General features: G+C 45.9%; 1 protein-coding gene across 1 annotated transcript; it reads left to right on the top strand.

Annotated features, from left to right (window-relative positions):
- Window positions 1-3,401: 3,401 nt before the first annotated feature.
- LOC308663796 (tigger transposable element-derived protein 1-like) lies at window positions 3,402-15,974 on the top strand. The gene is made up of 5 exons (XM_081320491.1): window positions 3,402-3,459; window positions 4,360-4,870; window positions 6,425-8,306; window positions 10,557-10,676; window positions 14,112-15,974. The coding sequence occupies exons 2-4, from the start codon at window positions 4,373-4,375 to the stop codon at window positions 10,670-10,672; spliced, it is 2,496 nt and encodes an 831-aa protein (XP_081176617.1). The 5' UTR covers window positions 3,402-3,459; window positions 4,360-4,372; the 3' UTR covers window positions 10,673-10,676; window positions 14,112-15,974.
- The last annotated feature ends 9,854 nt before the right edge of the window (window positions 15,975-25,828 follow it).

Raw genomic sequence — 25,828 nt, 5'->3', positions numbered from 1 at the left:
ACTAGCAGCCACTTTTAAACACCAGTTGTTGGGGAACCCCAAAAGGAAAGATTTATGCTCCCTCTGTTCATGCCGGTGAGTTTCCAGATTGGCCACTGCATGATACAGAATGTTGAGCTAGGCCCCTGATTTATTATTTTTAAAACATATTTCTATCCTGCAAAGACTCTTGACTGCTTACATAGCAATAAATTTACATTAGGTTTATTTATCTAGTCCAGAAAGTCACATTTCCACAGCTAACCTGGCTAATTGCTGGGAATTTGGGGGGGGGACCTGGGATTCACACGTCAACCAGTTACCTAAGTTGAGAATCATTAATTTACATTAGTGTTTCCTAACCGTGCAACTTGGAAGATGTGCAGATTTTAGCTGCCAATTTCCATGCTAGCTGGGGAATTCTGGGAGCTGAAATCCACACATCACATTATCACAGTTGAGAAATACTGGTTTACACAAAGCACTTCCTTCAAGTGCCCTTGAAGGTGGTGCTAGACTGCAGAGTTCCCATCAGCCGTGCCGAGCTTTGAATAGCAGGTTGGGAGTGCATCTGGCCAGGCCCATCCTGGCAGCCATTTTGGGAGAACACCTACAAGATTTCAAAACAGTGTTTGCCTGCTTCTGATCTGGCGCTCAACCTGTTTTCAGAAGCAAAGAGAGCAAAAGAATTGAGAGATTTCTTTCCTAAACCCAGAGGGGGGGGGCATCACAAGCACTTGCTCCTGCCTTCTGGACCAAAAGAAGAAAAACTCCCAACTCTTTTAACTGTAAAAGAAAAAAAAGATCTTTCCCCAGGGCTTGTACCTTCGTGATCCACTAAATCCCAAACAGTATTATAGCCAAGCGCCTACTGCGCAAGATAAAAAAGTGTTTTGCAAATCCAGAAAGTTGGCTTGGCGTTCATTGCACAAATTCCTTGTGTGCCCAATCACGCGTGGCCAGTAAAAGAATTCTGTGGTTTTATTCCAATATCTTCACCACCACCACGAGCAGCAGAAGGGACACCCTTGAAATCTTAAATTTGGGGGTGGGTGGGAAAAGAATTCTGTGGTTTTATTCCAATATCTTCACCACCAGCACGAGCAGCAGAAGGGACACCCTTGAAATCTTAAATTTGGGGGTGGGTGGGAAAAGAATTCTGTGGTTTTATTCCAATATCTTCACCACCAGCACGAGCAGCAGAAGGGACACTCTTGAAATCTTAAATTTGGGGGGTGGGAAAAGAATTCTGTGGTTTTATTCCAATATCTTCACCACCAGCACGAGCAGCAGAAGGGACACCCTTGAAATCTTAAATTTGGGGGGGTGGGAAAAGAATTCTGTGGTTTTATTCCAATATCTTCACCACCAGCACAAGCAGCAGAAGGGACACTCTTGAAATCTTAAATTTGGGGGGTGGGAAAAGAATTCTGTGGTTTTATTCCAATATCTTCACCACCAGCACGAGCAGCAGAAGGGACACCCTTGAAATCTTAAATTTGGGGGGGTGGGAAAAGAATTCTGTGGTTTTATTCCAATATCTTCACCACCACCACGAGCAGCAGAAGGGACACCCTTGAAATCTTAAATTTGGGGTGGGTGGGAAAAGAATTCTGTGGTTTTATTCCAATATCTTCACCACCAGCACGAACAGCAGAAGGGACACCCTTGAAATCTTAAATTTGGGGTGGGTGGGAAAAGAATTCTGTGGTTTTATTCCAATATCTTCACCACCAGCACGAGCAGCAGAAGGGACACCCTTGAAATCTTAAATTTGGGGGGGTGGGAAAAGAATTCTGTGGTTTTATTCCAATATCTTCACCACCAGCACGAGCAGCAGAAGGGACACCCTTGAAATCTTAAATTTGGGGGTGGGTGGGAAAAGAATTCTGTGGTTTTATTCCAATATCTTCACCACCAGCACGAGCAGCAGAAGGGACACCCTTGAAATCTTAAATTTGGGGGTGGGTGGGAAAAGAATTCTGTGGTTTTATTCCAATATCTTCACCACCAGCACGAGCAGCAGAAGGGACACCCTTGAAATCTTAAATTTGGGGGGTGGGTGGGAAAAGAATTTTGTGGTTTTATTCCAATATCTTCACCACCAGCACAAGCAGCAGAAGGGACACCCTTGAAATCTTAAATTTGGGGTGGGGGAAAGAATTCTGTGGTTTTATTCCAATATCTTCACCACCAGCACGAGCAGCAGAAGGGACACTCTTGAAATCTTAAATTTGGGGGGTGGGAAAAGAATTCTGTGGTTTTATTCCAATATCTTCACCACCACCACGAGCAGCAGAAGGGACACCCTTGAAATCTTAAATTTGGGGTGGTGGGAAAAGAATTCTGTGGTTTTATTCCAATATCTTCACCACCACCACGAGCAGCAGAAGGGACACCCTTGAAATCTTAAATTTGGGGTGGGTGGGAAAAGAATTCTGTGGTTTTATTCCAATATTTTCACCACCAGCACGAGCAGCAGAAGGGACACCCTTGAAATCTTAAATTTGGGGGGGTGGGAAAAGAATTCTGTGGTTTTATTCCAATATCTTCACCACCACCACGAGCAGCAGAAGGGACACCCTTGAAATCTTAAATTTGGGGTGGGTGGGAAAAGAATTCTGTGGTTTTATTCCAATATCTTCACCACCAGCACGAGCAGCAGAAGGGACACCCTTGAAATCTTAAATTTGGGGGTGGGTGGGAAAAGAATTCTGTGGTTTTATTCCAATATCTTCACCACCAGCACGAGCAGCAGAAGGGACACCCTTGAAATCTTAAATTTGGGGGTGGTGGGAAACGTTTTATATTGTTGGAAAGTTATCTCGTCGCTCCCTTTCCCCCACCATCACAGCAACCTTGTGAGGCTGAAAAACGAATCAGCCCAGAGTCCCTACGCCTAGGACAGAGGTCTTCAAACTTGGCCCTTTTATGACTTGTGGACTTCAACTCCCAGAATTCCTCAGCCAACATGCCTGGCTGAGGAATTCTGGGAGTTGAAGTCCACAAGTCATAAAAGGACCAAGTTTGAAGACCCCTGACCTAGGAAGTCGCGCACCCACCCGCTCCCCACTCCCACTTTTGATTCAGACGTGCATTCATTTTAATATCCCGGGTTGCAATGCTGCGAAACGGGGCCCGAGTTCCGACCCCGCGCGAGACGCTCTCCTCCCCCCCCCTCTTCCCCGCCCCCCCCCGCAACGCCCCGCCCAGCCTCTTTTTAATTCTTCACCAAGTTTAACCAGCGCAACCGGTTTCACGAGCCTCGCGCGCCGTTCCTTCCTTCCTTCCTCGCGCGGCCCAAGCCCGCGCTTCCGCTTGAGCCCCCAAAACCCAGCGAAACAGTTAAAGCCATAGAGCGGGGTCGGGCTAGAGAGGCGTCGCCGAAGAGGCGCCGCTGGCCTCTCTTTCCCTCCCCGCCCCCCACCGAAAAAAGAACGCGGATCGCCCGCGAGGCTGCAGCAGCCCGGATCGGGAAAGGTAAGGCGCATGGCAAAAGAAAAAAGGGGAAAAAAAGCAACAAAAAAATATATATACTACGAATCCTAACCATCGCAGCTGGCGGGCCGATCATCATCATCATCATCATCATCATGGCAAAAGCATCGCCGGGGTTGCAATCCGAGCGAACGAACCCCCCCCCCGCTTATTGCAAATCAGTTTTTCCAAAAAAAAGTAGTGCGGAAGCGGTGAACACAAATGTTAGGGCGAATTGGGCGATTTCTCTCTAGAAGGGGGAAAAAAAGTACGTTTTAACTTGGCTGATCGCTTGCAACCGGCCACTTAAATTAAACCCTTTTCCCTGCCCTCCACCCGGTGGGTGCAAAACGACCAAAGGCCGTCAAAGTGAATCGCTGGGGGAAGAGAAAACACCCCACCCCCGCTTTGGAAAGGCCAGATGCCTCCCGAAGACAAAGGGGGGGGGAGGAAATGCTCTCGTTGCAAAAAGCTTGGGCCGGACTTGGTATGGAAAGAAGCTGAAGGCCCCTGCGCAAAGGGGGTGGGAGTTGGGGGGGGATCGGGGGTGGGAGTGGGGAGAGAAAGACGGAGGGAGGCTGGAGGGAGAGGCCGGGGATCGTCGGCACACGTGGCTTCGACTGAGCTCGGAACTCCCCGTTTTCTTTCGACTTCTTTTATTCCAACTTGGGTTGTTAAAGGGAGCGACACCTTCAAGGATCTCCAAACCCAGCGGGGAAATTTTGGCTTTATTCCAACCAGGAAATCTTTCTTTTGCCCCCCCCCTCCCAACTCTTAAAAGAGAAACCCTATTGGAGAGGTAGAAAAAAAGGGGGGGGTCTTTTTAAAATTCCTTCCGACATCGCGTGGCCTCTCTCTAATGTTTTTTCCTCCTTCCTTCCTTTCTTTCCCCCCCTCCTGCAGGGAGGGAACAACTATGGAGGAACAGGAACTTGTGGTGCAGGAGGAGGAGGAGGAGGAGGAAGAAGAAGAGGAGGAAGAAGGAGGAGGCACCCGGAGAGAGGAAGGAGAGCCGATTGTGGTCCAAGTGAAGACCATCGAGGATTTTTTGAACAAGGGTGGCCTCCCCCGCATCAAGACCGAATCTGAGGAGGAAACCCACCGATATTGGGACTCGGAATGGCACGAATTCCTGAAAAGCGTGGCCTGGCTGTCTCCCACATCGTCCCCGCCTCCGTCAGAGGAGGACACCAAAGATTTCCAGGCTTCCCTGGGGAGAGTCAAGGAAGAGCCAAGGCAGGAGAGCTCCGGGGGAGCCACCAGGGATCCCAACGTCCGTGGGAAAGCCTGGATAGGCAGAAAAAAACTCGAATCCTGCAGGAAGATGAAAGAGACCCTGGAGAAGATGGGGATGGAGAGGCAGTGGCCCTTGCACCTCAAACAGTTCAACCCCCAGGATACTGAGAGGGCCCAGGTAATATCCGGTCCCTAAAGGCTGAAAAGGGCGGAGAGGGGGGGAAAAGGGGAGGAATATGAGGGTGGTACAAAAAGCCAGGGAAATTATTAAGCTGGGAAATGAGTTGCTAGTCAGTTGTAGTAGCAGAGTTCAGAGTTTGGGTTTTGGTTGGACTGGAGGTTGGTGGGGAAATGAAGCTTTCCATTGTTTTATTACTGTGCTATACAAGTAGTGTAGCAAGGGATCGAAAATCATCAAGCAACCTAGAACTAAGGGGAAACTTCCTGAGAGTTAGCACAATTAACCAGTGGAACAACCTGCCTCCAGAAGCGTTGAATGCTTCAACATTGGAAGTTTTTAAGAAGAGACTGGACATGGTATAGAGTTTCCTGCCTGAGCAGGGGGTTGGACTAGATGACCCCCAAGGTCCCTTCCAACATCACCATGATGATGATGATGTCCTTGACTTACAACACTTCGCAAAGTTAAAATGACACTGGAAAAAGTGACTTATGACCATTTTTCACACTTAACAACCGTTGCGGTATCCCCATGGTCATGTGATCAAAATTCAGGCACTTGGCAACTGGTTCGTATTTGGGACCGTTGCAGTGTGCTGGGGTGATGCGATCCCTTTTTGTGACTTTCTGGTAAGCAAAGACCATGGAGAAGCCTGATTCACTTAACAACTGGGTTGTTATTTTAACAACTGCAGCGATTCACTTAACAGTGGCAAGAAAGGTTGTAAAATGGGGTAAAACTCACTTAACAACCGAAATGTTGGGCTCAGTTGTCGCAAGTTGAGGACTACCTGTGTTTGTGAACAGTTGCTTACTGAGGTAGGAGCTAAATGAGAAGTGGTTGTATTTTGGCTTGTGAAGCTAGGGCTTAGGCTTATTGTGTAAAAAGCCAGCCAAAAGTTTGTATATGAAGACGTGATCTGCTGTTTTGCAGGCAATTGCCCAAAAAGATGCAGTCACTCCTTGGTTAGTAATTACTTTGGTTAATGACCATTCAGAAACACAATAATACAAGTAGGCCTCGACTTGCAGTGGTTCACTTAATGGACCCGTTTGAAGTTACAGCTGCACTGAAAAAAAGAGACTTATGACTGCTTTTCACTCTTACAACCATTGCAGCCTCCCCATTATCATCCGATCAAAATTCAAATGCTTTACAACTGACTCATATTTATGACAGTTGCAAGGTCATATTATCTCCTTTTGTGACCTTCTGACAAGCAAAGTCAATGGGGAAGCCAGATTCACTTGGCAACCGTGTTGCTAATTTACCAACTGGAATGATTGTGATAAGAAAGGTCGTAAATTGGGGCAAAATTCACTAAACAAATGTCTCACTGTGCTACAGAAATTTTGGACTCCATTGTGGTTGTAAGTCGAGGATTACCTGTAGTATCAAATTAATTTTGTGAGCACCGTGGGCATTTTACAACCTCACATCTTCACATTCTCTCTCGGTCACATGTTAGCTATTGGAGCTAGCATCACAGATATTTTGCTCTTATTTTTACTTGCTTATTTACATGTTTATGTGTTTATATCCCATACCAAGTTACCTGCAAAGAGAAAGAACTCCAACACACCGGAAGGCATAAGAAAGAAACAAAGGAAAGTCATCAGTCTCAATTTGAAGATGAAGATCATCAAAGCGTACGCTGACGGGAAGAAAGTGACTAACATAGCTCGAGAAGAAGGCCTGGCCCATTCCACCATCTCCGCCATTTTGAAGGACAAGGAGAGGATCAGAGAGGCCATAAAAGGATCATCGGGAATGAATGTAAGTATAACCAGACAGCGAAAAGGCCTCATCCACGAAATGGAAAAACTCTTGATACTCTGGATCGAAGATCAGATACAAAAGAGGCTGCCGGTGAGCCTTCTCCTCATCCAGAACAAGGCGCGCAGCATTTTCTCCACACTGAAAGAACGAGCAGGTGAGGAGTGCACGGAAACGTTCACGGCCAGCCGTGGCTGGTTTATGCGATTTCAGCAAAGATTTCATTACCAGAAAACACACACGTCAGGTGAAACTCCAAATGGTGATGAAGAAGCTGCCAGACGTTTTCTGAATGAACTTGATGGTATCATAGCGGAAGGGAACTATTTTCCCGCACAGATATTCAGCATGGACGAAACTGGGTTGTACTGGAAAAGAATGCCGGAGCAGACCTACATACACAAAGAGGCCCAAGCAATGCCTGGTTGTAAAGCATTTAAAGATAGAGTAACTGTACTATTGGGCGGAAATGTTGCCGGATTCAAGCTGAAGCCATTTGTAATCTACAAATCAGATCACTCCTGTATGTTCAAAAACATTAACAAAACTGCACTGCCCATTTATTTCAGATCTGATCCTAAGGCCTGGATAACGCCCCTCCTGTTTGAGGATTGGTTTATGAATTGTTTCATTCCCCAAGTAAAGGAATATTGTTGGGAAAAGGGAATTCCTTTTAGAATTCTTCTGATCTTAAGCAAAGCACCTGGACATCCCCCAGATCTCGACAGTTTCCACCCCGACATAAAGGTAGTTTATCTACCCCCAAACACCTCCGTGCTCCTACAGCCTATGAGCCAGGGAGCAATTTCAGCATTCAAGGCCTATTATTTGCACGCCGTGTTTGCCAAAGCTTTAGCCACAATGGAAAATGACAGGATAACACTGAGCGAGTTTTGGAAAAGCTACAATATCCTGGATTGTATCGAAAACATTGTGGCAGCCTGGCAGGATGTTAGTGTGAAATGCATGCAAGGCATTTGGAAAAAGTGCTTAAAATGTTTTGCTGCTCTGGCGGATAATTTGGAGGAATTTGACCAGCACCAAAACTTAGACAGAATAAATAAGAAGATTTTGACGCTCACAAAATCCCTCGATTTAGAGGTTGTGGCCGAAGATGTGAGAAATTTGATAGCTTACACGGAGGGAGAGCTTTCCAACGAAGATTTAATTGAACTGAAAGAAGAACTGGAAGAACAAAAGGTGGTGGAGGAAGAGGTAGAGAAAGAAGAAAAAAAAGAAGAAAGGAAAGTAGAACAAAAAAAAGTTGGAGAAGTTCAGCCCAAAGCGTTCAGTCTGAAAAGATTGGCCAGCGTTTTCTCAGGTGTTAACAAAATTTTATCAGAATTAGAGAGTATGGATCCGGACGTGGAACGTTTTAGGAGGGTACACTGGGAAATGCGTGAAATCTTAAAGTGTTATCGTGAGATATATGAAGAAAAACGGAAAGAAAGTGTGGAAAGCAGACAAAGTGGGTTCCAGAAGAAAATTACTTCTTCCCCGCTTCCAGTTCCCTCCCTTTTGCCCTTCCGATCCACAGTAAAAGAATGCCCTGATGATCCTCAGCCATCAACCAGCTACGCGAGTGGATCCGAAGTTCCTGAAAACTCGGAAAACCATGAACCTTTCAAAGGATATATATCTGATTTGATGTTTACAGGTATTGTAATTTTAAAATCTGATTTTGTGCTCTTTTTTTAAAAAAAATAATAATTTGGTAACAACTTTTTGGGGTGTCTTCAAGTCTTTGTTGACTGGTGGCAGCTAAGTGGACTGGTACCAATAAAGTATTTATTATTATTTATTTATTTATTTATTAATTTAATTTGTATACCGCCCTTCTCCCGAAGGACTCAGGGCGGTGAACAGGGCAATACATAATAAAAACAAGATACAAAAATTAAAAAGTAATTAAACAGCAATGCCCGTAATAAATTAATACAGATTAAAAAGTTAAGATCAATTTATAAAACCCAACCCCATCCCATCAGGCCAGGCCAGCTTGTTCAAAAAGGTAGGTTTTAAGATCGCGCCGGAAGGAGCGGAGATCAGGCGCCATCCGGAGCTCGACCGGAAGATGGTTCCATAAATCCGGCGCGCCCACAGAGGAGGCCCTCTCTGTGGGAGCGTACTGGGCAGAGGGAAGTTGACGCCGGCCGCAGGTGCTCCCCAAGGTATTCCGGACCCATGCCATGTAGGGCTTTGTAGGTCATTACTAACACCTTGAATCTCACCCGGAAGACAACTGGAAGCCAATGCAGCTCGCGGAGCAGAGGTGTGACATGGGAGTGTCGGGAAACTCCCAACACAACTCTCGCGGCTGCATTCTGTACCAGTTGGAGCCTCCGAGTGGTCTTCAAGGGTAGCCCCATGTAGAGAGCGTTGCAGTAGAATATTTATTGAAATGAGCGGTCCTTGCTGCTCTCTGAGCTTGGGGGTTTTCTTTGCAGATGTTTCATTGCCCAAACTAGGTAACATCATCAGTGCTATCACAGTATTTGCACTGATAACGTTAATCTTGTTTGGGTAATGAAATGTCTGCAAGAAAACAACCAAGCTCAGAGAGCATCAAGGACCCTTTATACTTGGTTTAGTCCTGGCGTTTTCTTGGCAAGATGTGTTGTTTAATGCCTAAGGCAAAACTAGAATTCAGAGTCTCTTGTTTTTTAGCCAGGGCCTTCAATAAATACCTCGGATGATCCTTGGATTAAGACCACTCATTCAGTGACCTTTCTTACTTGGGATGGGACTGAGAGAGTTCCAGCGATTGTATTCCCACAGCCATGCAATTGCACTTTCTGATGTTCCTTACCAGCTTCCCCCAAGCACAAGCAATGGGGAAGCTGGCAGGAAGTTGGAAGTTGCGGTCACATGACGTCCTCGCTTAACATTGGCAAGCTGGACTGCCAGAATTGCTGCTATTAAGCAGTGCAGTCACGTGACATCTGTGCTCCCTGTTGCCACGGTAACCTGAGCACCATCTGTAAACCAAACTCTGTCTCAATACAATCTAAATTTCATACTTACATAATAAACCAACTTTTCACGCACTTAGTTTCCATTTAACCATTTTTAAATAACGCAATGTCATCTTTTCTTACCAGCATCTCTGGTGGAGTAGGAAAATTTTTTTGGTCATTTTGCTGCAGTGTTAACAGTCAATTGTTTTCTGTACTTCTGTGCACCTCGCTACAAAATTGTGGTCCAAAAGTATTTATTGCTGCTAACCATTTTTACAGAGCTGACTCAGGCTATTTCCTTTCCTTTGTCATATTAGGGGTAGAAGAAATAAAAAGCATTTTTATTAGGGGCCTGCAAATTGCACCTATAAGCACTCCTCAATTTACAACCACAATTGGAACCAGGAATCTGGTCATAAGCTGTAGGGTTGGGGCATTCATATGACTGGACAAAATGTGTTGGTTTTTTTTGACATTTTTATTTTATAGCAATCGTTAAGCAAATCACACAGTCATTCAGCAAACAGCATGGTTGTTAGCTCATTCTTCCGAGTGGGAAAAACATTTCAGATTATAGTCATGTAACTGCACGATGGTGCAGCCAGTCATAATGGTGAGCCCATTGCCAAGCACCCACAATGCAGTCACTTGAGTGCCGAGAGGGCCCCACAACATTTTACAGTGGCCAGAAGTGCTTTACATAAAATGACCAGTCGTAAGTTGAGGATGACTCATTCTCCAATTCTGATTTAGTATGTGATCTTACTGTTGAATGCAGGCTTCAAAATGGACTCCAGAATTGTAATTTTTGTCCATTAACTCTCCAAATTGGATGCCCTCTTCCCAGCTGGTTTGAGTATTACTCATCTGGGAGAGAATGAAGAATAAGTCTAGTGCACAATCCTGCAGGACTTGTTTTTGTTGAGTCAAGTTTTTTTTCTTCTTTTCAGTCATCCCAAAGAATACCATGCTAAAATCTCCGAAACAGGAAGAAGAAGCCTTTGAGATTGTGAAGGTGAAGATTCCTATGGATATAAAGCAAGAGAGTGATGGGGAGGCCAATTAATTAGGTAAGGATGCAGATTCTTTGGAAACATTCATAGGGTGCTTTGAACTAACGTGCGCTCTGTTTTGAAAGGGTTTCAAAACCCATCTTGCAGAACAAACTGGTTAATGCCGTATTTTCACATTTGATGGTTCACCAAGCCAAATGCCATTTTCTGGAGAGGAAAAAAGTCCCAGTTCCAATCATGGAATTTTTGGTTCCCAGAATCTTTGCTTGAAAGGATCAGTTTGCAGAGGATGAGAAAGACCTGACTGCCAATTGAGCATTTAATGGTGTTAGATTAGCTGTCCCCTTTGTTCTCAACTTCTGTCAGGTGGACTCATAGCTTAATGGAGTGATTCTTATGTATCATCAACTCATGTTGACTTATGAGCAGCCACATAGATTTTCTCCCAAGACAAGATCTGTAGCCTTTTGGTAGAGGGGATAGAGTCTTACATTTCGAGAAAGCCGGGAAATTCCAACAGTTGTGCAGGGTGGGAATCCAAATTCAGCCACCCCCACATACAGAGTTACCTAGTTTCTGCCTGGCTAATAATGAAGGAAAACTTCCCGCCCTTCTGGCCCATTGCCTTATCTGTCCTGTTGCACGGATCGATCAGGAATGAAGGATTCTGGGAACTGAAGTATGGTCGTCTAGGAAAGGCTGAGCTTAGTTATAACCTCATTTGCTTGGCTTAGAGCAGGGGGTCCCCAACCGTGGCCCACTACCGGGCTGCAGCCTATCTGTAACCTGGCCGCATGAAAGGCAGGCTGGCAGGCACGCACGCACGCACACAGCTCAACTTGCACAAGTGGCAGGCTGACCTGTGTGCACATGTGTGCTGGCCCATTCTTCACACAGCCTGGCTGCCCTCTTCCTCACCGGCCAGGCTGCAAAGGTTGGGGACTGCTGGCTTAGAAATGTTGCATGTACCCAGCCGTCAAGAGTTTGTACATTGTTAGCGAGTGAGCCCACTTCTTGTATTTAATCAAGAAATATATTTAAGTAATAATAATAAGTTGGAAGGGACCTTGGAGGTCATCTAGTCCAACCCCCTGCTCAGGCAGGAAACCTTATACCATTTCAGGCAAATGGCTGTCCAGTCTCTTTTTAAAAACCTCCAGTGTTGGAGCATTCATCACCTCTGGAGGCAGGTTGTTCCACTGGTTAATTGTTCTAACTGTCAGGAAATTTCTCCTTAGTTCTAGGTTGCTTCTCTCCTTGACTAGTTTCCATCCCTTGCTTCTTGTCCTGCTTTCAGGTGCTTTGGAGAATAGCTTGACTCCCTCTTCTTTGTGGCAGCCCCTGAGATATTGGAACACTGCTATCCTGTCACCCCTCACCCTTCTCTTCGTTAAACTACACATACCCAATTCCAGCAACCGTTCCCTATATGTTTTAGCCTCCAGTCCCCCAATCATCTTTGTTGCTCTTCTCTGTACCCTTTCTAGAGTCTCGACATCTTTTGAGAGTAAATCAGTGGCTTACAGGGAGTGCAGAATTATTAGGCAAGTTGTATTTTTGAGGATTAATTTTATTATTGAACAACAACCATGTTCTCAATGAACCCAAAAAACTCATTAATATCAAAGCTGAATATTCTTGGAAGTAGTTTTTAGTTTGTTGTTAGTTATAGCTATTTTAGGGGGATATCTGTGTGTGCAGGTGACTATTACTGTGCATAATTATTAGGCAACTTAACAAAAAACAAATATATACCCATTTCAATTATTTATTTTTACCAGTGAAACCAATATAACATCTCAACATTCACAAATATACATTTCTGACATTCAAAAACATAACAAAAACAAATCAGTGACCAATATAGCCACCTTTCTTTGCAAGGACACTCAAAAGCCTGCCATCCATGGATTCTGTCAGTGTTTTGATCTGTTCACCATCAACATTGCGTGCAGCAGCAACCACAGCCTCCCAGACACTGTTCAGAGAGGTGTACTGTTTTCCCTCCTTGTAAATCTCACATTTGATGATGGACCACAGGTTCTCAATGGGGTTCAGATCAGGTGAACAAGGAGGCCATGTCATTAGATTTTCTTCTTTTATACCCTTTCTTGCCAGCCACGCTGTGGAGTACTTGGACGCGTGTGATGGAGCATTGTCCTGCATGAAAATCATGTTTTTCTTGAAGGATGCAGACTTCTTCCTGTACCACTGCTTGAAGAAGGTGTCGTCCAGAAACTGGCAGTAGGACTGGGAGTTGAGCTTGACTCCATCCTCAACCCGAAAAGGCCCCACAAGCTCATCTTTGATGATACCAGCCCAAACCAGTACTCCACCTCCACCTTGCTGGCGTCTGAGTCGGACTGGAGCTCTCTGCCCTTTACCAATCCAGCCACGGGCCCATCCATCTGGCCCATCAAGACTCACTCTCATTACATCAGTCCATAAAACCTTAGAAAAATCAGTCTTGAGATATTTCTTGGCCCAGTCTTGACGTTTCAGCTTGTGTGTCTTGTTCAGTGGTGGTCGTCTTTCAGCCTTTCTTACCTTGGCCATGTCTCTGAGTATTGCACACCTTGTGCTTTTGGGCACTCCAGTGATGTTGCAGCTCTGAAATATGGCCAAACTGGTGGCAAGTGGCATCTTGGCAGCTGCACGCTTGACTTTTCTCAGTTCATGGGCAGTTATTTTGCGCCTTGGTTTCTCCACACGCTTCTTGCGACCCTGTTGACTATTTTGAATGAAACGCTTGATTGTTCGATGATCACGCTTCAGAAGCTTTGCAATTTTAAGAGTGCTGCATCCCTCTGCAAGATATCTCACTATTTTTGACTTTTCTGAGCCTGTCAAGTCCTTCTTTTGACCCATTTTGCCAAAGGAAAGGAAGTTGCCTAATAATTATGCACACCTGATACAGGGTGTTGATGTCATTAGACCACACCCCTTCTCATTACAGAGATGCACATCACCTAATATGCTTAATTGGTAGTAGGCTTTCGAGCCTATACAGCTTGGAGTAAGACAACATGCATAAAGAGGATGATGTGGTCAAAATACTCATTTGCCTAATAATTCTGCACTCCCTGTAGTCCTAGAAGAGGACTTTATTAATGATGAGGTCCTTCCAAACTAGAATGTTGCATGGACCAAGCTACAATAATATTTAAAATGTTAGTGAGCCCATTAATTGGTGGCTTATTGACATATGAACTATTCTTTGTTGCCCTAGAAGGCAACCTTCTTGATGTTGAAGTCCAAGCTGGGGCCTTCAGACAGTGTTGAAAACCATTAAATGAACGTGATTAAATTTAGGATGTCTTAAATTTAGGAGGGGAAGATGAAGTGGTCTTTTAAAGACAAGGTCAATTGGAAGAAGGAAGAGGTGGCATGTGAGGAGACCCAGCAACACTAGAATTCATAGCAGAAGTTGTTTGATTGGAATTCATTGTTGGGAGAAAAGTTACATAAATATTTTTTTTCTGTTTCTCTCAGAATATGACAAGATATAAGGAGAAGACTTTCCAGGTGGGAAGATCTGAACGAATAGATATTTGCAAGAGTTTGGAGGGAATCAAAAGCTTGTATTTCTGGGGTTAAAGAAAAGTGAATAAATCCACTGGGAGCACAAAGGCGTTTAGGAAAGAAAGACAGTGAAGCTTTCCTGCCTGAAGATGATGAAAACTTAAAAAGAGGCCAATTTTCAGTGCAGCAAAAAAAAATATCGGAATTAAGAGGAGCCAGAGATGGTGTGCAACCATCAGTGTTCCAGATACTCCACATGTGCAAGGATAAACTACATAAATACACTGTTAGAAAATTAACAGCAACCCCCCTTCCCCTCCACCCCCATTATTCAGCAGGGAAGCTCTCCCTCAGCAAGAGAAAACTGTTGTTACTTCTTCAGAGCATGGAAAGTTTTGATTGGAAAACAATCCTCACAAAGAACAACAGGGCCCACACAGCAAAGAAGCCATATAAAAATCCAGACTACCGCAAAAGCTTCATTGGTCAGAAGCCCTCATCAAGAGACAAGACGATCCGTACAGGAGGGAAGCTGTATGAATGCTTAGAGCAGACATGTCAAACACAAGGCCTGGGGGCCGGATCCGGCCCGTGAAGTGGTTTCATGTGGCCCGCGAAGCCATCCTGGAAACAGTGAGGGAACAGCCCCCACTGCCTTGGCCCTGGCCCAGAGACCCTCCTTCTGCCAGAGACCCTCAGATCTGTCCCACTCCTGCCCAGGCCCCCATAGGCACCCTTGATGTGAATGATGTAGAGCTGGCCACGCCCACCCAGTAGGCCATACGCACTCTAGCCACGCCTACCCAATAGGCCACGCCCACCCTGGCCATACCCACCTGGCCCCTTGAGGGCAACCACAATGCTGATGCGGCCCTCAATGAAATTGAGTTTGACACCCCTGGCTTAGAGTGTGGGAGAAGCTTCCGGATCGGCTACCGCCTAAAACTGTAAAAGGATGCACACGGGCGAGAAACTACACCAGGGTTTGGAAAGCTTTGGTGACAGAAAAACGAGAGGACCCACACGGGCAAAAGCCTTTACAAGTGCTCCCAATGTGGTAAAAGCTTTCGGACCAGCTTCCAGTTGAAAAGTACACAAAAGGACACACACACACTGGCCAGACGCCATATGAGTGCAGATAAGTGATCCACGTGAGGGTCAACGCTATAATAGAGAGACTGTACAGGTGCCCGAGTGTGGGAAGAGCTTTTGTTTCTAGCTCACATCTCAGGAAGTTTAGTTTATAGTTAGTATATATGGCCAAGCAGCTAGCTGCATATGTGCTCCTACTAGTGGGAAAAGCATCAGTTGGACATCCAACTCGGCGGTTGACGAACAGATACATATCTTGAGTTCTTCCATGTTTCATAAACACATGAAAATCCACCCAGGAGGGACATCCTAGAGGGCAGGGTTGGTGTTTGGGTCTAACACGCCGTCTCAGAGAGAGTGATCATGACATTAGCATTGGAGTAAAGCGGCAGACGGCTAAGAGTCGAGCACAAGGGGCATTGGTGGCTTTTAAACATACTGATACATTAAAAGATTGTAAAGAAGTCCTCGTTTCACACTGCAGTTCTTTGTTCTCTGGAGTAGCGGGCAGGTTAGAGATGGGTCATTTTCTGAAATCTTGGCACTTGCCGTCAGCCGGGATTAGAGGACTGAATAGATTGACAAGTCAGTATCTGTAAGGGATGTTTCTGGATGTCCTGTGGCTCCTTGCAGAATACATTTTGGCCTGTGGGGATTTGGGGAGAGGAGCTGCAGCCGAACACAGTACAGCAGGGGTGTCAAACTCACAATGTCACGTGACATGTTGCGACATACCGAGACCTTTTTTCCATTGACTGGGTGGGTGCAGTTTCACCATGGCACATCCAGCCCGCGGGCCGGCAGTTTGACACCCCTGCAGTACAGTGAAACTAACTCGGTAGGAAATACTCGGGTGGCAAAAACAGATTTTTCTCAAAGTTGCCCTCATAGGCCTACACCCATTCTTCAACCTTCACATCTCACCATGGCCTGCTCTGCTTGCATCTCTTGTGATTACTATTTTCTTTAATCAGTAAACCCTATAATAAGATTAGTACCCAGAGTCATTGGGAGTCAGCTGATGGTTTATTTAAGCAATTTATATTGATGCTGGGCAATAGGCAAAAGAGTTTTTAACTCTTTGAAGTAATGAAGATGATGTTCAATAATCTAGATCAGTGTTTCAATAGACGATACCTGTAGCTCAGGCTTGAACTGTGTAGCTCTTTGCCCTCTGGGGTTGGTTGTTTGCAGATGTTTTATTACCCAACTAGGTGTTCTACCAAGGAGAAAATCATACCCCCGTGAACACTAGCCAGGCACGATACTGTAGGTAAACTGGAAGGAAACCCTACCCTCCTTCACACTTTTGATGTTACCTAGTTGGTAATGAGGGATGCGGTGGCTCAGTGGGTTAGGACGCTGAGCTTGTCGATCAGAAGGTCAGCAGTTTGGCGGGTCAAATCCTGAGTGCCGCGTAACAGTGAGCGCCTGTTACTCGTCCCAGCTTCTGCCAACCTAGCAGTTCGAAAGCACGTAAAAATGCAAGTAGAAAAATAGGGACCACTACTATGGGAAGGTAACAGCATTCTGTGCGCCTTTGGCGTCCACATGACCACGGAGACGTCCTCGGACAAGCGCTGGCTCTTTGGCTTTGAAACGGAGATGAGCACCAGCCCCTAGAGTCAGAAATGACTAGCAAGCATGTGGGGGGGAACATCTTTTAGTTGGTAATGAAATGTCTGCAAACACATCACGAAGCTCAGAAAGCATCAAGGACTCCACTGATCACGGTTTCTCAACCTTGGCAAGGCTGACCATGGAGTTCTGAAGTCCGCACGGCGTAAAATTGCCAAGGTTGAGAAACATCAGGCTAAATCAGGGGTGTCAAACTGCCGGCATGCCCAGCCCAGCTCCAGCAAGGAGAAAAAAGTCACGACACGTTGCGTGACGCAGCAAGTTTTGACACCCCTGGTCTAGGTAAAAATGAGGTTGAGGGGACGATGTAGGCATGGCAGCATCTTCCAGACACGTTGAATGGGTAGTGGTGGAAACATCCAAGGTATGGAAAGGAAAATCAAGAGAGGCATGAAAGGAAAAGACTATAGGTGATAGCATAAGAGTATTGTATCAAATTAGGAGAGTAGAAATCATGTTCCTAAACATTCCTCCATCTTATTTTGTTATTAAATTTGTTTATGTGCTAGTGGCTCATGGTGGTCCGCATCCCTTGCAAGCAGAAATATAACATTTTTGTGTGCAAAGTTCCCACCTAGTCCTTTGTCTCCTCATTACACGTCGCTGGATATCCCATTGCTGGGAGTCCATTTTAGTCTATGCTACCATGTTGTAGAGGGATTTTATTCATGCAGTTTTTCTCCAAAATGGTGGGAATTTTCACATGAATCCTGAACTTCTGCAGGAAAATGGTGATTCCTGAAATACAACAGTACACCGTATTTATTTTGGAATGGGATATTTCCCCCATCATCTCCCCCTTTCCAATTTGTCCCGTCTATCGAAGTGCCCAATATCATCAAGTTCTAACATTGGGTCTTGCATGCCAAACTAAATAGCCTTAGGGGTTTTGCAGTAAAAAGCTGGAGGCACAGCCAGCTGATGCCCAGATTCATTAATTCCTTTATAGTAGGATGTGATAAAGGTAAAGGTAAAGGTTCCCCCGCACGTGCGTGCTAGTCGTTTCCAACTCTAGGGGCCGGTGCTCATCTCCATTTCAAAGCCGAAGAGCCAGCGCTTGTCCGAGGACGTCTCCGTGGTCACGTGGCTGGCATGACTAGACGCCAAAGGCGCACGGAACGCTGTTACCTTCCCACCGGAGTGGTCCCTATTTTTCTACTTACATTTTTACGTGCTTTTGAACTGCTAGGTGGGCAGAAGCTGGGACGAGTAACAGGCGCTCACTCTGCTACGCGGCACTCGGGATTCGACCCGCCAAACTGCCGACCTTCTGATCGACAAGCTCAGCGTCCTAACCCACTGAGCCACCGCGTCCCTTAGGATGTGATACCAGAACCTAAAAATAACAAAATGCTGGTTTCCAGAGTCGTTAGTCTCTTAGCTGCATCAATGTGTCTGGAGCTTTAAGCTCATGTAAGTTCGTATGCATCACTTTCTCTGCTTCTCCTTCCATATTTTAAGAAATCCCTGGGTCAAGGCACATTTTTATGTTTTGACACAACATCGGGCAGGTTAACAACAAGCCTTGGAGTCAGATGGCCTGAGGCCAAGTTTCATGCAGGACCAGGCTGCTCTGGGTCACATCTATTAGGGCAGAGGTCCCCAACCTTGTCCACTTTATGACTTGTGGACTTCAACTTCCAGAATTCCTCTGAGGAATTCTGGAAGTCCAAGTCATAAAGTGGACAAGGTTGGGGACCCCCGTATTAGGGAGATGCTTCTGGCAGGCCCCAAGAAGAGACCTGTTTCTGTCCTGGAGCCCATCTTTCTGGACCATCATCCCTCAAGCAAACAGACTGGCCCCAACCCTACTACTGGCTCTCCATAAAGCAGACATGTCAAACACAAGGCCCGGGGCCCAGATCCGGCCCACGAAGTGGTTTCATGCGGCCCGCAAAGCCATCCTGGAAAGAGTGAGGGAACGGTCCCCACTGCCTTGGCCCTGGCCCAGAGACCCTCCTTCTGCCAGAGACCCTCAGATCTGTCCCACTCCTGCGCAGGCCCCCGTAGGCACCCTTGATGCGAATGATGTGGAGCTGGCCATGCCCACCCAGTAGGCCATACACACTCTAGCCACGCCCACCCAGTAGGCCACACCAACCCTGGCCATACCCACCCGGCCCCCTGAGGGCAACTGCAATGCTGATGCGGCCCTCAATGAAATTGAGTTTGACACCCCTGCCATAAAGCCTTGAAGTCCTTTTTGTTACTGAGCATTGAGCCTCGGTTGCGTGGCTAAGGCCAAATTATGGTTACCTTAATAGTGTTGGCTGGATTTTTACCTTCCCTGTGGACCGTGTTGTTTATTTCACTGCGCTGTTTTTTTGTCCTGTTTTTATTTCATAGATTTTGAGATGGGCAGTTGTCTGAAAGCATGCAGGCATGCATGCAGGCGTGAAAACGAATGCACACATGGCATACCCTTCTGAATAAAATTAAATGGTCAAAAGTGGGGTGAGACTGGGGGAGGAAAGAAAGGCATGGTTTTGAGTTAACGCGATTTTCATCCAAAAGCCACTGGAGTTCTCAATAATAAAATGACTTCCCACAGTGCAGGCTTCTGCAGGTTAAACGCGCTCCTTAGCTTCCGAGTTGTTGGGTTTTTTTCTTTTTTCCATTAAATTCTCCCCGTTAACATCTGAGACCCCAGATAGATCTCCTCTTGGGGAAACCCACACAAGCTGCCTTGCAGAAATTCACAACAGACTGCCATCTGCTTGGGCGCCGTGGGTTAGGCAGGCGTAGGATGGCTTTATCTGCTGATCGTTTTCATGTTTGGATTATTTTGTAGCGCTCGTGTTTCGGCCGAGCAGTACACCCCTAGCAAACAAACGAGTGTAATAATAATAATAATAATAATAATAATAATAATAAGAAGAAGAAGAAGAAGAAGAAGAAGAATAAGAAGAAGAAGAAGAAGAAGAAGAAGAAGAAGAAGAAGAAGAAGAAGAAGAAGAAGAAGAAGAAGAAGAAGAAGAAGAAGAAGAAGAAGAAGAAGAAGAAGAAGAAGTTGGAAGGGACCTTGGAGGTCATCTAGTCCAACCCCCTGCTAAGGCAGGAAACCCTATACCATTTCAGACAAATGACTGTCCAGTCTCTTCTTAAAAACCTCCAGTGTTGGAGCATTCACCACTTCTGGAGGCAGGTGGTTCCACTGGTTAATTGTTCTAGCTGTCAGGAAATTTCTCCTTAGTTCCAGGTTGCTTCTCTCCTTGACTAGTTTCCATCTGAACAGGTTCAGTGGAGAAGTCGGTCCTTAAGTAGCTAGGATGGCCCTGATGGACCTTCGGCAACCAGGCAGCTCTGAACATCGGCCAGGATAGCAAGCGATGCCTCCCTCCCTCCCAACAAGCTATCGCGCCCCTCCAGGAAAGAAAGAAAGAAAGAAAGAAAGAAAGAAAGAAAGAAAGAAAGAAAGAAAGAAAGAAAGAAAGAAAGAAAGAAAGAAAGAAAGAAAGAAAGCCTTTATTGTCAAAGTACAACATGTGTACATTGAGATTAGCTGAGCCTCCCCCCCCTGCTCTCTCCCCCCAACACACAATGACAACAAACCCTCCATCCCACCACACTATTGTGAACCAACACTACACCACACACCGGCCTCCCAAGTCAATTCTGCATAAGATTTATGTCCCATTTAAAAGCCTAACAGCCCCCAGCTTAGCCTATATGCAAATGAGAGCCTGAGCTCCGCCTCCCAGAGGCTTCCTGGCCCCTCCCCCTGCCAGTCCGGATTGGCGGCGAGCTTGCGGCGCCGCCTCGGAGGGAGGGAGGCGCGTCGGTGCGAGGAACAGCGCCGGGTGCCAGAGGCAGCGGCTCTTCCCGCGGCGGGAGGGTCGCGTGGTAAGAAAGCGTGGGCTTCCCGGCGAGCCGCGGGGAAGCAACGGCGGGAATCCCGCTTTCCTATAGCCGCCTCGCGCTCGTGCCTGGCAGCCCAGAAGTTTGAGCCTTTGGATCCGCAGGGACAGGTCGAGAAGCACTTTTGCAATTTTTTTGGGGTGTGTGTGTGTGTGTGTGTCGGGATGGGGATGGGGTGGGTGGGGGGAAAAACCTCTCCGTTTGGCCTGGATCTTGTTGGAATCTGGGATTTTGATCCCAGCTTCCTGATTACTGGGATCCGGTTGAGGGTTTTGGTTTTTTTTGAATCAGGCTGCTAAAACTTTGCACGCTGCCCGTTTTAAACCAAGCTAATTTCGGTAGTAGCTTTGCTGGCAAGGTGGGGGCAGGTGCCGGAGTGGTAGCATCCCTGTTGGTTGGTGGCAGAGAGAAGCTACGGGGGGGAACTTTGCAGTGTCGTGGAGCTTTCCACCACCACCACCACCACCCCCGCCCTCCAAATTAATGACATCAGTTATTCTATCACTATCAAAGACAGGGGTCTTCAAACTTGGCCCTTTTATGACTTGTGGACTTCAACTCCCAGAATTCCTCAGCCAGGCATGCTGCCTGAGGAATTCTGGGAGTTGAAGTCCACAAGTCTTAAAAGGGCCAAGTTTGAAGACCCCTGATCAAAGATATGGCTTTACTAGAGTTTGATTCAGAAGGACTAGGGCAGGGGTAGGCAACCTTGGCTCTTTTATGACTCCTGGACTTCAACTCCCAGAATTCCTCAGCTAGCATGACTGGCTGAGGAATTCTGGGAGTTGAAGTCCAGGAGTCATACAAGAGCCAAGGTTGCCTACCCCTGGACTAGGGCAAGTGGTAGCAGTATTCCAGTATTTGAGAGGCTGCCACAAAGGGGGTGGGGTGGGGTCAGCTTATTTTCCAAAGCATCAGAGGGCAGGACAAGAAACCATGGATGTAAAATCAAGGAGAGAAGCGACCTAGAATTAAGGAGAAACTTCCTAGTGAGGATAATTAACCAGTTTGCCATCAGAAGTTGTGGGTGTCCCAAACGTGCTTTTTTTTTTCCCAGGAGGCAACTGGACTTTATGGGGTTTTTTTGTTTGTTTTGAAGACGTTTCGCTTCTCATCCAGGAAGCTTCTTCAGCTCTGACTGGATGGTGGGGAATGGAAGGATTTATATCCCTTCCAGACGGCTGATCATTTGCATTCTTTTGGAGAGTTGTTGAAGGTTTGTCTGCGTCCTCAAGGTCACCTGAATAGGGCAAATGTGTGTGGAGCCTTCTTGGCTGCAAGATGTTATCTGCCCGGTGTCCCTTTACTATTGAAGAAAGGCACAGGCTGTTGGGGATGAGTCTGTGTTGTCTGCATCTCAAACTGAAGCACAAATGCTTCCTGTAGTGTGCAATATTGTCTGGAAATCCGTTCATACACCATCAGCATTCGAAGGGTGTTCATCCCAAAGTGCATAGTTAAAGGTCTACGGAGATTGTCAGTCATCCAGGTCATGGTTATCCCAAAGGTGCTTTTTCAGGAGGCAATTGCACTTGTTTTTCTTTGAAGACAGAATCGCCATAGGCATAGACCTTAGCTATATACTATATACATTTGCTCAACATTAAGAAAACCAAGATCATGGCACCCGGCCCTCTCAATTCCTGGCAAATAGATGGGGAAGAAATGGAGGTAGTGACAGATTTTATTTTCCTGGGCTCCAAGATCACCGCAGATGGGGACTGCAGCCAAGAAATTAAAAGACGCTTGCTCCTGGAGAAGAAAGCCATGGCAAATCTAGACAGCACACTAAAAAGCAGAGACATCACCCTGTCAACAAAAGTGCGTATAGTCAAGGCGATGGTCTTCCCAGTTGCAATGTATGGCAGTGAAAGTTGGACCATAAGAAAGGCTGAGTGCCAAAGAATTGAGTCCTTTGAACTCTGGTGCTGGAGAAGACACCTGCGAGTTCCTTGGACTGCAAGGCAATCAAACCGCTCAGTCCTAGAGGAGATCAACCCTGACTGCTCTTTAGAAGGCCAGATCCTGAAGCTGAAACTCAAAAACTTTGGCCACCTAATGAGAAGGAAGGACTCACTGGAGAAGATCGTAATGCTGGAAAAGATTGAGGGCAAGAAAAGAAGGGGATGACAGAGAATGAGGTGGCTGGATGGAGTCACTGAAGCAGTAGGCGTGAGGTTAAATGGACTCCAGAAGATGGTAGAGGACAGGAAGTCCTAGAGGAACGTTGTCCATGGGGTCGCGATGGGTCAGACACGATTTCGCAACTAACAACAACATATACATTTGCGCTTCAGTTTGAGATGCAGCCGACGCAGATTCATCCCAAGCAGCCTGTGCCTGTCTTCAACAGTGAAGGGACACAGAGCAGAAAACAGGCAACAGGTGACTGCAGTGCTACCCTGCCAGGACCCCACAGAGCTTCAGCCTGCTCCTGACACATCTGTCATCCATCGCACTTATCTTTTAAAGCTCTCTGGACTGCATGTTGGGGGAAAGAGGACAGGCCACATGTACCTGGGCCGTGCAGTGAGGACCTGAACGTGGCTGCCATTTTGTCCCACCCAGGACCAGGTGGAAAATGGCAGCCACCTGACAAAAACTTGGTTTTCCTGCGTTAGCGAGGTCTGCACAGCGCTGCAGAAGCTTCTGAATGCTGTGGAAAGCTTCTGCAGACCTCATGAAGGCAGCTTATTTTCTGAAGCACCAGAAGAGTCCAGTCCCCTGCTCAAGCAGGAGAACCTATACCATCTCAGACAAGTGACTGTCTAGCCTCTTCTTGAAAATCTCCAGTGATGGAGCGCCCATGATTTCTGGAGGCAAGCTGTTCCACTGGTTAATTCCCCTCACTCTCAGGAAGTTTCTCCTTAATTCCAGGTTGCTTCTCTCTTTGATCAGGAATCCCGCAGCTGAGAATTGTCTTTATTCCAGTGAGAACATTTTACAAATCTTGGAGAAATAATGAATATCAGAGAGATGGGAGAGGATCTTTTTATTCCTTCCACGTCATGTTGCCCTGATTAATGTTTCCTTTCCTTTTCCCATCTGGAACTGCAGAGAGCAACAACTATGGAGGAACAGAAGCTTGTGGTACCCCAAAAAGAAGAAGAGGGAACTGAGAATGGGGGAAGAGATCCTCTGATTGTCCAAGTGAGGACTCTTGGGGATTTTTTGACCCGGGATGGAACATCCCACCTTAAGCCTGAGTCAAAGGATGAAATACACCAATGCTGGGACTCTCAATGGCAAGAATTCCTGAAAAGCGTGGGCGGGCTTCCCATAGCACCACCCCCCTTGGAGGAAAACACCACAGACTCCCAGGCTTCCTTGGGAAGAGACAAAGAGGATCCACGGGAGGAGAGTTCTGGGGAAGCCAGAGGGAAGTCTGTGCTCCAGAGGGATCCAAGCATTGATGGTAAAGCCTGGATGGCCAGGGAGAAGCTGGATTCCTCTGTGAAGGTGGAAGTGAAGGTGGAAGAGATTGAGGAGGAAGTCAATCTGGAGAGCCACGCGCCTCTGCCTCTCAAGCAATTCAGCTCTCAGGATGCTGAGGAGCAGCAGGAGGTATCTAGCACCCAAAAATCAAAAAAGAGAAGTGAATTGGGAGGCAATATGGGGAAAGGGTTGCAAGCAGTCATCAAAATGTTACTAGCCGGCTACACAATTGCAGGTGTCAGATTGTTTCAGTTTTGGTCCCTGTGAAAAATATTTCAATTAGCGTAATGGTCTCAGAGCACAAAATACTGGGAATATCTTAAGGAGATTAAGGGAGATTCTGTTTTGTCTATGGCAGGGGTCTCCAAAGTTGGCAACTTTGCAACTTGTGGATGTCCATTCCCAGAATTCCTCAGCCAGGCATGCTGCCTAGGGAATTCTGGGAGTAGAAATCCACAAGTCTTAAAAGTTGCCAAATTTGGAGACCCCTGGTCTATGGCGATGAGACAGCTGCCCAAAGGAGAATATTTAGAAGGGCAGAGAAGAATAGTAAAGTTTTCAGATCGTTCTGTTTAGCTTTGTGTTGCCTAGTAAGGAAAAAATGAATAAAGAAGGTAACTTTGTCCTTTGTTTTAGAATATAAAGTGTTTTGAATGATAGGGATAATCAGGGCTGCTGATTTCTCTTTGATGCTGCTCTCCGGCCCAGGCTGAGAATTTTTAACTGGGGTTTTTATTTTCAGGGATAATTTAATATTTTTAATTGTTTTTTAACTTTTGTATTTTGTATTGCTGTGATTTTAAAATGCCCTGTAAACCGCCCTGAGTCCTTTGGGAAAGGGCGGTATATAAATCTAATAAAATAAAATAAATAAAATAAACAGCCTCGCCCTGCAGTTGATAAAAATGTGCCAGTTGGAAAAGGTTGGATTTTTGAGAATACATATGTTGTATATAGTAAGTTTTAGGTGTGTGTCATGTATGTGTTTCACTTTGAGAGCGGGCAACTAAATTTCATTTTTGATGTGTGCCATTGTGCCCACAGTAAAATGTGACAAAGATTATTTTATCTTAATCCCAGTTTGGGAATTATAGATTACCATAACCCTAGAATCAGGCGGCTTAAAAATGCAATATATTAAAGTTTATTGCATAGTCAGCCAGATGCTTAGTTTGGATTTGGCATTTTTATCCACTTATCAAGTCTTTCCCAAGGACTTCCCAACTCCCAAGAAGTCAGTGTTTTATGGTGTTAAAGGTATTGTCGCAGGCTGTAAGGTGTTTTGAGTAAAGCTGTTTTTTGCAATTGACCAATGGTAATTTTGTCAATGCCAATGGTGTTTAAATGATGCTCCATTTTTGGCTTTGCACCCAATAGGCTTTGTACCTATTACTATTGGTGCAACCTTTGCTTTCTTTTGCCACAGTTGTTCAATTTCTGTTTGTAGGTCTTTGTATTTTACTATTTTCTCCAGTTCTTTTTCTTCTATTCTGCTATCTCCTGGAACCACTGTATCCATTATCCAGATTTTTAAAATTTTCTTATCGACAATTGATAAGTCTGGGGAGTTATGTGGAAGGTGTCTGTGCAAAGTCTAAAGTACTGGAGCATTTTTTTAAAATCCCATTTATATCCCGCCCTTCTCCGAAGACTCAGGGCGGCTT

This window comes from Vipera berus (assembly GCF_964194415.1).
Source record: "Vipera berus genome assembly, chromosome: 2".
NCBI lineage: Eukaryota > Metazoa > Chordata > Lepidosauria > Squamata > Viperidae > Vipera > Vipera berus.
Note: the sequence above shows the minus strand (reverse complement) of the source record. Positions and strands in the feature narration are given on the sequence as shown.